General features: G+C 55.9%; 1 protein-coding gene across 3 annotated transcripts in view; it reads left to right on the top strand.

Moving 5' to 3' along the window:
• Positions 1-1,328: 1,328 nt before the first annotated feature.
• PKN1 (protein kinase N1) overlaps positions 1,329-12,353 on the top strand; it is a 40,246-nt gene continuing 29,221 nt past the window's right edge. The window contains exons 1-2 of one of the 3 annotated variants that reach the window (XM_050769919.1): positions 1,329-1,571; positions 10,177-10,477. In XM_050769919.1, coding sequence (XP_050625876.1) covers positions 1,551-1,571; positions 10,177-10,477 — 322 coding nt within the window. In that variant the 5' untranslated portion in view covers positions 1,329-1,550. Of the gene's footprint in view, positions 1,572-9,292; positions 9,370-10,176; positions 10,478-12,353 lie in introns of those variants that run through there. The other 2 variants (XM_050769918.1, XM_050769920.1) reach the window with 2 other exon arrangements.

Below are 12,353 nucleotides of genomic sequence, written 5' to 3'. Positions count from 1 at the left end.
GGTTTCCGGGACGACTGAAACCACGCAGAGCCACGCGTAGCTAAGGTACCCACAGCCCACGGCGCTTCCTCGGGTCCCAAAGGGCGCCAATGTGCAGACACCGCCGCCAGGGAGCGCTCCCCGCCGGAGCCCCGGAGACCAAGGTTTGGCTCCCTCGCCTGGTTTCCAAAGGAGTGAGGGTCCGACGGCAGCCATAAACAAAGCTGCACGCTCTGCAGACCCCGGAGATCCCCTAGAAATTCCTCAGAGGCCTCCACTCTCCGCTTGGGCACAAGTCTGCATTTATGGAGCGCCATCTGCATGCAGCAGCCCCGAAAAAGAAGGCGGTGCCCATTTTATTGTGTGGAAAACTGAGACTCAGAGGCCACAGGGATTCCCAGGATGAACAGCGAGTTGGGATTCAAACCTCTTTTAATAACAATAACGATAATAGAGGTCAGGCGCAGTGGCTCAAGCCTGTGTAATCCCAGCACTTTAGGAGACCGAGGCGGGCGGATCACCTGATCAGGAGTTTGAGACCAGCCTGGCCAACATGATGAAACCTCATCTCTACTAAAAATATAAAAATTAGCCGGGCATGATGGCGGGCACCTGTAATCCTAGCTACTCAGGAGGCTGAGGCAGAAGAATCGCTTGAACCCGGGGGGCAGAGGTTGCAGTGAGCCGAGATCGCACCACTGCACTCCAGGATGGGCAATAGAGCGAAACTCCGTCCGAAAACAGCAAAACAACAAACAATTACGATAACATTAAAAGTGACAGCAGCTAACACTTATGGAACGTCTAGAGTGTTCTCAGCTCTTGGCCTGCACTGTCTCATTGAATTTTACCAACACCTAGGAGGTGAGCGCATCATTCCCATTTCACAGATGAGGTGCCTGGAAGGATTTGGCTTCCCCAAGGCGTAAAGCGCTGGCATTTGAATGCAGATCTGCCCAGAGCTTGTCTCCAGGTAACGGGGAAACTTCCATGCCCTTGAATAGGGGACCACAGATGCAGGCGTCCCGAGCTTGCAAATGCACAGGGGTGGGGTGGGGTGGGGGGTTATTGTGTTTTTTTTTTTCAGGGGTTCTGGGAGGCCCAAAGGCCTCCGCCGCTCTCGGCTTGAACGCGGGGAACCGTTCTCCTCGGGTTCCCGCGCGCTCCAATGGGGGACCTCTCGGCAGCGTGCGGTCGTCGCAGGACCCGGAAAGAGGAATGGTGGGGAGCCGATCGGGGTGCTCCGAGCTCGGGAGACTGAGGGGGCGGGCGGGCGGGACCCCGCAGCCCCGGGGGCCTCTGGGAGCCCCTCCCCCTCGGCCCCGCCCCCTCCCCGGGCGCCGACCTCCGGGGTCACGTGACCGGGCCCGGCGGCCGCTGGGGCTGGAGGGCGCGGCGCGGGGACGCGGCGGCCTGGGCAGGCGAGGCGGGAGCCTAGCAGGCCGGAGCGGGCCGCGGGCCGGGGAGGGTCGCGCCGCGCCCGCCCCCTCCCCGCCACGCCCGGGGCGCACGCGCGCTCCTCTGGCCGCCCCTCCCTCCGCGCGGGGACCCCTGGCGGGCGGCAGGAGGACATGGCCAGCGACGCCTTGCAGGTAGGCGCACCTGCGTCTGGAGTCCCGGGGCGACCGGACGGCTCCAGGGGACCCCGCCCTCGCGCTCCCGGGGGAGCCCCCCAGCCCCCCGAACGGGACTCGGGTGGCGATGGCTAGGGCGGGGACCTCCGGAGCGCCCGGCGCCCCCTCCCTGGGCCGGGACTGTGGAGCCAGCGAGGCCCCCTTCTCGGCAGGTGGCGATGTGGACGGGGCTGGTTTGGGGGCAATCTCGGAGGCACCCCCCGCTGCACCCCCAAACTCGGCCTCTCCCAGAGAACTAGAAGGGGCGCGGCGGAGGCTCTACTTCGGGTGTCTGTGGCTGGCTGGGAGTCCCGGTGCCTCTCGTCCGCCCCCAAACTCATCCCCCTCCCCAGGGTTGGGTGCCCGGCAGGTGCCGCTCCACCTGGGGCAGGTGCCTGGCGCAGTGCCGTGGGAGGGGAGGAGGCCGCCGGGCCCGGCCCGTGCCCTTCCCCCGCATAACAAAGCTCCAGCCACCCCCGCCTCTAGACAGCTTTATAGTGTTCCAGACGCCACCCAGATTGGCACCTGTTGGCGGAAGTACCCGAGTCACTTCATTAGGTCGGGGGACTGGGGACCCCCGCTCCTACTCTTGGACTGTCAGGTGGAACCTTCTCCCGGGTGGGGAGTGCCTCAGTCAACAGGCCAGGGATGCTCCCATATATAGAATCCTACTTTTTTGCATGGTGGCTGGGCAGGGCTGGGTCACCCCCACCCTCCTAACACACACACGTGACTGGCACCAGCCTTCTGCCCAGCCAGATTCCCCCGTGCCACCTGGTGGGTATCACTGACCTGGACTCATCTTCCCCGTCTGTGACAAGCAGGGCCAGCGTGACTGCCAACCTTCTTTGGTTCAAGTGACCCAAATCTGAGAAATGTCTGTGCCTCGGTGCCCCCATTTGCACCTCACCATCCAGTTCATCGTCCTGTGGCTGTTGTGTAACTGAGTTCTCGTCTCCTTCTGCACCTGCCCCCTGCCCCTCTGTGTCTCCCCCGTAACCCCCGGTCCCTCCCACCTCCCCAGTCTAGCTGATGGCCTGCCGGCCTTGCCGAGGAGCTGGGCGTATCTGGTGTTGCCGATCACACAAGGTCAGACCTCAGGGCCGGGATGGGCCGGGGTCCCTGCCTCCACCCCCGGCCCAGGGAGGGCTGTGTAGGAATCCCCGGGCGCATGCATGCGCTTGGCGCGTCCCACACATGACCCAGACAGGCTGTGATTCCTGCAGTGAGGCTGGACCCACGCCCTGGTCCCCCCTTCCCATCTCCTCCTTAGTCTCTTCCCTCCTCCTGGTCATCCCTCTCTCATGGTTGCTTGGGCCTGCCGCCCTGTCCCTCTGTCTGTCCCAACGTGTGCCTGTCTGTTCTGTGTCCTGCAAACGGATGTCCTGTCCAGATTCCGGAAACGCCCAAGGCATTGAAATCTCCGGATGTGGGGGTCTAGGTCCCTGGCTGCTCTGGCAAGATGGGGATTCTGGGAGGCAGGTCCTCTGGGTCTGAGGTCTCCGCTCCATGGTGGGCAGCAGAGGAGCAGGGGTTCTCCATAGGCCAGGCCAGGCCCCTGAGTCCTGGGTTTGCCTTGGTGGCCCTCAGGTGACCTGTATGCCCTGGGAAGAAGTGAGTCACTCAGGGGAGGAGAACCCAGGAGCCCAGCCTCCCTCCCTCTCTGCTTTACAGACCTCAGCTGCTGGAGGTGGGGCCGAGGGAGGCCACCTTTCCTCTCTGCCTGGACTTCCCCAGTTGAGCTGACCCCGCTCTTGGCTGTGTCCTCCCTCTGCCTGCTGGGGATGGGGTGGGGCCTGACTGAGTGAGGGTGGTATTTGGTGAGCCTGGGCTTAAATTCCGACGCTGACACTTCCTTGCTGTGTGTCCTGGGCCCAGTGCCTTCGCCTCTCTGAGCCTCGGTTCTGACCTAGGAAAAATGGGACTAAGAGGGTGTTCATGGGAGAGAGAGACCGAGACCTGGCCAGCACTTGGCAGGCGGGGCTGCTGTGAAGTCATTACTGGTAAGCGTCCTGGTCAGCAGCTCAGGGTGTGAATCTGTGTCCTTACTGATTGATTTACTTGTTTATATTTATTTATTTTGGGGGAGACAGTCTGTCACCCAGGCTGGAGTGCAGCGGTGCGATCCTATGTCACTGCAGCCTTGATTTCCGATTTCTGAGACTCAAGTGATCTTCCTGCCTCAGCCTCCCGAGTAGCTGAGACAAAAGGCACAGACCAACATGCCTGGCTAATTTCCTTTTACTTTTGTAGAGACAGGGTCTCGCTCTGTTACCTAGGCTGGAATGCAATGGCGAGATTCTTGTTCACTGCAGCCTCAAACACCTGATCTATAGGACTACAAGCATGTACCACCATACCTGGTTGATTTTTTTTCTTTTTTTTTTTTTTTTTTTTAAATTGAGACTGGGGTCTCTGTCACACAGGCTGGAGTGCAGTGGCATGATCTCTGCCTCCTAGACTCAAGCGGTTCTCCCACCCCAGCCTCCTGAGTAGCTGGGACTACAGGTGCGCACCACCACGCCTGGATAATTTTTGTATTTTTAGTAGAGGCAGGGTTTCGCCATGTTGCCCAGGCTTGTCTTAAACTCTTGAGTTCAAAGTAACCTGCCCACCTAGGCCTCCCAAAGTGCTGGGATTATAGGTGTGAGCCACTGCACCTAGCCTTTTTTTCTTTTTTCTTTTTCTTTTTCTTTTTATTGTTTTGTGACAGGGTCTCTCTCTGTCGCCCAGGATGGAGTGTAGCAAGCTCCACCTTCCAGGTTCACGCCATTCTCCTGCCTCAGCCTCTCAAGTAGCTGGGACTACAGGTGCCTGCCACCACACCTGGCTAATTTTTTTTTTTTTTTTAGTAGAAACAGGGTTTCATGGTGTTAGCCAGGATGGCCTTGATCTGACCTCGTGATCCTCCCGCCTTGGCCTCCCAAAGTGCTGGGATTACAGGCGTGAGCCACTGCGCCAGGCCTCTTTTTTTCTTTTTTGAGACAAAGCCTGGCTCTGTTGGCCAGGCTGGAGTGCAATGGCGTGCCTCTGCCTCCTGGGCTCAAGCGAGCTTCCCACCTCAGGCTCCCAAGTAGTTGAGACTAGAGGCACACGCCATCACACCTGGCTAATTCTTTTTTTTTTTTTTTTTTTTTTTTTTTTTTTGAGACGGAGTCTATCTCTGTTGCCCAGGCTGGAGTGCAATGGCCGGATCTCAGCTCACTGCAAGCCCCGCCTCCCGGGTTCACGCCATTCTCCTGCCTCAGCCTCCCGAGTAGCTGGGAGTACAGGCGCCCGCCACCTCGCCCAGCTAATTTTTTTTGTATTTTAGTAGAGATCGGGTTTCACCGTGTTAGCCAGGATGGTCTCGATCTCCTGAACTCGTGATCCGCCCGTCTCGGCCCCCCAAAGTGCTAGGATTACAGGCTTGAGCCACCGCGCCCGGCCTCACACCTGGCTAATTCTTATATTTTTTGTAGAGATGGGGTCTCACCGCTATTTCCCAGGCTGGTCTGGAACTCCTGAGCTCAAACAATTCTCCGGCCTTGGCCTCCTAAAGTGCTAGGATCACAGGCAGAGTCACCACACCTGGCCAATACTTTTAAGATTTTTTGTAGAGATTTTTGTAGGTCTTGCTATGTTGCCCAGACTGATCTCCAATTCCTGACCTCAAACACTGCTCCTCCCTCAGCCTCTCAAAGCGCTGGGATTACAGATGTGAACCACCACACCTGGCCAAATCTATGACCCTTAACAGTAGGCTTCTCAGCCTTAGCACTACTGACATTGAGGGCTGGGTCATTCTTTGCAGTAGGGGCTGTCCTGCGCACTGCAGGGCGTTGAGCGGCATCCCTGGCCTCACCCTGATAGAAGCCACCTCCCTACCCACAGTCATGACAACCAAAAATGTCTCTGGATGTTGCCACATGTCCCTGGGTATGGGGAGAAAATCTCCCCTCCGTGGAAAACTGTTACTGGCTAGGCACAGTGCCTCACACTTGTAATCCCAGCACTTTGGGAGGCTGAGGCTGGCTGATCACTTGAGATCAGGAGTTCGAGACCAGCCTGGCCAACATGTGAAACCCCGTCTCTACTAAAAATACAAAACATTAGCTGGGCGTGATGGCACGTGCCTGTAGTCCCAACTACTCAGGAGGCTGAGGCAGGGGAATCGCTTGAACCCGGAAGGTGGAGATTGCAGTGAGCCGAGAACGCGCCACTGCACTCCAGCCTAGGCGAAAGAGCAAGACTCTGTCTCAAAAAACCAAACAAAACAAAATAACAAAAAAATACTACTGTTACTTCCTTGAGCCTCAGTTTCCTCATCTGTGAAGTGGTGAGATTCTTGGCAGCAACTCAGGATTAGTAGAGAGGGGTTGGGAAGATGGTGGGAGTGATACACTTGGTCTGTGGCATTCCTCCCTGGGGGCAGCTGCTCTTGCGATCCCTCACGAGCCAAGGATAACATTCCTTGGCCGGGCGCGGTGGCTCAAGCCTGTAATCCCAGCACTTTGGGAGGCCGAGACGGGCGGATCACGAGGTTAGGAGATCGAGACCATCCTGGCTAACCCAGTGAAACCCCGTCTCTACTAAAAAATACAAAAACCTAGCCGGGCGAGGTGGCGGGCGCCTGTAGTCCTAGCTACTCGGGAGGCTGAGCCAGGAGAATGTCGTAAACCCGGGAGGCGGAGCTTGCAGTGAGCTGAGATCTGGCCACTGCACTCCAGCCTGGGCGACAGAGCGAGATTCCGTCTCAAAAAAAAAAAAACAAAAAAAATTCCTTGTCTGTGAAATGGATGCTCCCAGCTGAAGGAGATAATGCCAGGGGGCTATTTCCTAGCCGGTATTTGGAATCTGGGTGCTCTTGTTTTAAATCAAGGCCCCGGCCACGGGGCAGCGACTCACACCTGTAATCCTAGCACTTTTGGAGGCTGAGGCAGGAGGATTACTTGAGGCTAAGAGTTTGAGATCAGCCTGGGCAACATAGTGAGACCCTATGTCTGTGAAAAATACAAACATTAGCCAGGTGTGGTGGCACATGCCTGTAGTCCCAGCTGCTTGGGAGGCTGAGCTGGGAGGACTGTTGGAGCCTGGGAGGTAGACACCGCAAGGAGCCATGATCACACCACAGCACTCCAGCCTGGGTGACAGAGTAAGACCCTGTCTCAAAAAAAAGAAAAAAATGTACATGACATATTCAACTTTATTGTATAGTAGCTTTGTGTTAGATGTTTTTGCCCAACTGTAGGCGTGGGTAAGTGCTCTGAGCACATTTAAGGTAGGCCAGGGTGAGCTATCATGTTTGGTAGGTAAGGTGTATTAAATGCATTTTTGACTTATGATATTTTCAACTTATGACAAGCTTGTCAGGAAGTAACCCCATCATAAGTTGTTCTTGAACGTTACTGTGTGCTTAGCAAGTGGTTTTGTAGGCCACTGATTTGGGGCATTCATTCATTCATTCTTTCTTTCTTTCTTTCTTTCTTTCTTTCCTTCTTTCCTTCTTTCCTTCTTTCCTTCTTTCCTTCTTTCTTTCTTTCTTTCTTTCTTTCTTTTTTTCTTGAGATAGAATCTCACTCTGTCGCCCAGGCTGGAGTGCAGTGGTGTGATCTCAACTCACTGCAACCTCCACCTCCCAGGTTCAAGCGATTCTCATGTCTCAGCCTCCCAAGCAGCTGGGATTACAAGCACGTGCCACTATGCCTGGCTAATTTTCAAATTTTTAGTAGAGATGGGGTTTCATCATGTTGGCCAGGCCGGTCTCGAACTTCTGACCTCAAGTGATCTGCCTCGCTCACCCTCCCAAAGTGCTGGGATTACAGATGTGAGCTACCACACCTGGCGTGGTTTTGGAAATTTTTTTTTTTTTTTTTGAGAAAGAGTTTTGCTCTTGTTACCCAGGCTGAAGTGCAGTGGCGTGATCCTGGCTCACCTTGACCTCAGCCTCCTGGGTTCAAGCAATTCTGCTTCAGCCTCCCGAGTAGCTGGGATTATAGGCATGCGCCACTATTTTTCTTTTTTTTTTGAGACAGAGTCTCGCTCTGTTGCCCAGGCTGGAGTGCAGTGGCGCGATCTCGGCTCACTGCAAGCTTCACCTCCCGGGTTCTCGCCATTCTCCTGCCTCAGCCTCCCAAGTAGCTGGGACTACAGACGCCCGCCACCATGCCCGGCTAATTTTTTGTATTTTTAGTAGAGACAGGGTTTCACTGTGTTAGCCAGGATGGTCTCGATCTCCTGACCTCGTGATCCGCCCGCCTCGGCCTCCCAAAGTGCTGGGATTACAGGCGTGAGCCACTGCCCCCGGCATTTTTTTTTTTTTTTTTTAGTAGAGACAGGGTTTCTCCATGTTGGTCAGGCTGCTCTCGATCTCCTGACTTCAGGTGACCCACCTACTTCGGCCTCCCAAAATGCTGGGATTATAGGCGTGAGGCACTGTGCTTGGCCTGGTTTTGCAAATTCTTATCCCAGTCCCCCAGTGCTGTCCCCTAATTGTGTTGGCCTGAGGGAGGTGCCACTGGGCTGGCTGGGACCCTGGACCTCTCAGCTATGGTCAATAACAGTTGGTGACTGGACTGAGAGGAAGCAGGAAGTTGGGACGGCCCGTCTGCAGGAAGGGGGCCTCGCCTCTGAAGAAGTGGCTGTTCTGACCCTGAAGGAGAAGCCGGGGACAAGGGGTGGCTGAGAGAGTCTGGCTGTAGGGACATATGCAGATAGTCGCAAGGCTGGAGGTCTGTGGGAGCATGGACGCGCTGCAGGGGCCTCGGGGAGCGTGCATACGTGTGTGAGCATGTGCACACGCATGAGCATGTGGGCTGTGCCCTCTCGGGCAGGTGGGAGTGTGTCTTGTATGGGTTCTAGAGTGAAACTCATAAGCACTTGTATGTGTTTGCAAATAAGTGCATATGTGGTAGGCATGGGAATGGGTACACTGTGAGCCCATTTTTCAGGCATACACCTGCAGGTGTAGAAGTGTGCACCTGTGTGTGGATCTTTGTTTCATCCACACACACAGGCATGGGAGTGTGCACACGTGTGAGCCTGTGTTGCAGGCACACACCTGCAGCCATAACAGTGTGCAAACACAGGCCAGGCGCGGTAGTACACGCCTGTAATCCCAGCACTTTCAGAGGCCGAGGGGGGCGGATCACCTGAGATCAGGAATTCGAGACCAGCCTGGCCAACATGGTGAAACCCTGTCTCTACCAAAAATACAAAAATTAGCTGGGCGTGGCGGCACATGCCTGTAATCCCAGCTACTTGGGAGGCTGAGGCAAGAGAATTGCTTGAACCTGGGAGGCGGAGGTTGCAGTGAGCCAAGATCGCACCAGTGCACTCCAGCCTGGTCAACACAGGGAGACTCCATCTCAAAAAAAAAAAAAAAAAAAAAAAAGAAAGTGTGCAAACACTTGTGACCCTGTGTTCTGTGCTATCCACATATGTATTTGAAAGTGTTTGCACACTCAAGTCAGCCTCCAGAGCCTGCATCCCCTCATGGATACACCATGAGTGTGTGAATGTACAAACTGCCTACACTTTGGACATTCTCTAGGGACAGGGAGCAAAGACTGTCCCTGGGCTTCATCTAGAAGAGCAGGCTTGGCCCCAGAGGTGGCTGAAGGGAAGGTCCCTTAGATGCCCTGGAGTTGGCCCCGCGCGAGGGGTGCTGGGAGTTGACAGGAAAGAGGAAGTGGCGGCCGAGAGGCCCTGGTGGGGCTGAGGTTCAGGAAGAGGGCGGAGCCCTCAGCCCGGACCCAGGATGGCGGAGGCCAGTACCCCCTCGGAGCAGGAGCTGGAGGTGGGGTCCAGGGTCCCTGTGGGGGCAGGCAGAAGGGGACCCCAAGTGGCATAGGCCAGTAGTCCTTCCCTGGGTACCTCTCTGTTTGGGAACAAGGAGAGGAGATGGGGCGCTGGCCTCAGAGTTCTCTGTTTGGAGGATGAGACTATCCAGGGCCCTTCGGGGCTCCCAGGTTGGGGAGAGACAGGAGGAAGGAGTCCAGGCTCTGCTCTTTAGGGTCCCAGTTGTTGAAGACAGGAGAAGAGCAGATGAGGGTCTTCAAGACCCCATAGTTTGGGGGTACAGCAGAGAGAAGACTTGGCCTGCCCTTGGGATGCCTTGGTTTTGGGGGTGTAGCCAAGGAAAGATGAGGCCTGCCCTCGGGATGCCATAGTTTCAGGGTACAGGTGAGGGAAGATGGGGCCTGTCCTCAGGACCCTGTAGTTTTGGGGATACAGCAGAGAGAAGACAGGGCCTGCCCTTAGGCCCTTAGTTTTGGGGAGCAGCAGAGAAAAGAATCTTCCCTTGGGACCCTCTCGTTTGGGGGAGGCAGCAGAAGGGAGACAGATCTTATTCTTGAGACCCCCTTAATGTGGGGGACCTGGTGGTGGTGGGGGTGACAAGGCCCTGCTCTTGAGACCTCCCAGTTTGGGGAGGTCAGGAAGCAGTGGCAGGGTCTCATCACCTTCCAGTTTTGAGAGTCAGAGGAGGTAGAGCAGGCCCTGTCTTGGGAGCCCCAATCCAGGGCAGAGGCTGGGCCAGGCTGGCTGCATGTGGTCTGCACCCAGAGTCCTCCTAACCCCACTGACCCTGCTGTGTCCCCTGCAGAGTGAGCCTCGCAGCTGGTCCCTGCTAGAGCAGCTGGGCCTGGCCGGGGCAGACCTGGCGGCCCCTGGGGTACAGCAGCAGCTGGAGCTGGAGCGGGAGCGGCTGCGGCGGGAAATCCGCAAGGAGCTGAAGCTGAAGGAGGGTGCTGAGAACCTGCGGCGGGCCACCACCGACCTGGGCCGCAGCCTGGGCCCCGTGGAGCTGCTGCTGCGGGGCTCCTCGCGCCGCCTCGACCTGCTGCACCAGCAGCTGCAGGAGCTGCACGCCCATGTGGTGCTGCCCGACCCGGCTGCCACCCATGGTGAGCTGGGATGCCTCTGGGGATGCGGGACTCCAGGCAGGGGCTCCACGGCTCACTGGCTCACCCATGGTCTCCAGAGCCAGGTTAACCCATCTCCACGGACCCCCAGGGAGACTCATGCCATGACCCACGCAGCCACCAACACCCAGAGAGGTGCATACAGCCATACCAGCACCCGGTAACACTCAAGACTGTGCACGCTGTCACATGAATGAGTACCTCTAGACACAGCCACGCCAACACCCAGGCAACATTCAAGGATGTACACACACTCACACAAACACCTAAAAGAACAGCCACACCAACACCCAGGCACATCCAAGGGTGCACATACTGTCACACAAATACCTCCAGACACAGCCACGCCAACACCCAGGCAACACTCAAGGATGTGCACACAGTCACACGAATACCCAGAAACTCTCACAATTACATGGATGATGCCCAAAGACTGTTTATTTTTGTTTTTGTTTTGAGACAGGGTCTTGCCTTGTCACCCAGGCTAGAGTACAGTGGTATGATCAAAGCTTACTACAGCCTCAATTTCCTGGGCTCAAACAATTCTCCTACCTCAGCCTTCCAAGTAGCTGGGACTATGGGCATATACCACCATGCCTGGCTGATTTAATTTCTTTCTTTTTTTTCTTTTTGTAGAGACAGGATCTTGGTATGTTGCCAGGGCTTGGCTAGAACTACTGGCTTCAAGTGATCCTCCTGCTTTGGCCTCCCAAATGCTGGGAATACAGGTGTGAGCCATTGCACCCAGATTGTTTTTTAATTTAAAAATTTTTTATTGGTTTTACATTTTTTTTTCTTTTTTTTTTTTTCTTTTTGAGACGGACTCTCGCTCTGTTGCCTAGGCTGGAGAGCAGTGGTGTGATCTCAGCTCACTGCAACCTCCACCTCCCAGGTTCAAGTGATTCCCCTGCCTCAGCCTCCTGAGTAGCTGGGACTACAGGCATGTGTCACCATGCCCGGCTAATGTTTGTATTTTTAGTAGAGATGGGGTTTCACCATGTTGGCCAGGCTGGTCTCAAACTCCTGACCTCAACTGATCCACCCACCTCAGGTGATCTGCCTCCCAAAATGCTGGGATTACAGTTGTGAGCCACCTCGCCCAGCAGTTTAAATTTTTTCTGCGGGGGGAGGGGGACGGACAGAGTTTCACTCTTGTCACCCAGGCTGAAGTGTAATAGCACGATCTCGGCTCACTGCAACCGCCACCTCCCAGGTTCAGGTGTTTCTCCTGCCCCAGCCTCCCAATTAGCTGGGATTATAGGCATGAGCCACCACGCCTGGCTAATTTTTGTATTTTTAGTAGAGACGGGGTTTTGCCATGTTGGCCAGGGTAGTCTTTAACTCCTGACCTCAAGCAATCCGCCTGCCTCGGCCTCCCAAAGTGCTGGGATTATAGGCGTGAACCACTGCGCCCAGCCTCAGTCATTTCTGCACCCAGGGTCCCCTCGAGCATCACACCACTCTCCAGAGACTCACGCAGACACATGCATCCGGATGTGCCAACACCCGGAGACTCAGTCATACCAACCTGGAGATCTGAAGTCACAGTTGTAGCAACAGTCAGAGATGTACGCAGAGCATCTCCCAACACCCACGATCTCAGTCATCCTAACACATGGCGTCTCACAGAGTTACACTAACACCTAGGGAGACACACACTCAGCCATGCCAACACCCTGCAGCTCACAGATGGCACCACTCCCACACCCACAGGCTCACACAAGCCACGTACGTAGTTACTAACGGGCCTCCCAGATGCAGTGGACCCAGCACCAAGGACACACTAAGACACCTGGGTGCTCGCCTGCACTCTTTCATCCTGAGTCCTGCCCCAGCCCCGAGGAGTTTCCCCGGGTGG

The sequence above is a fragment of the Macaca thibetana genome, chromosome 19, assembly GCF_024542745.1.
Source record: "Macaca thibetana thibetana isolate TM-01 chromosome 19, ASM2454274v1, whole genome shotgun sequence".
In the NCBI taxonomy this organism is placed as follows: domain Eukaryota; kingdom Metazoa; phylum Chordata; class Mammalia; order Primates; family Cercopithecidae; genus Macaca; species Macaca thibetana.
This window is presented reverse-complemented; position numbering and strand designations above follow the sequence as displayed.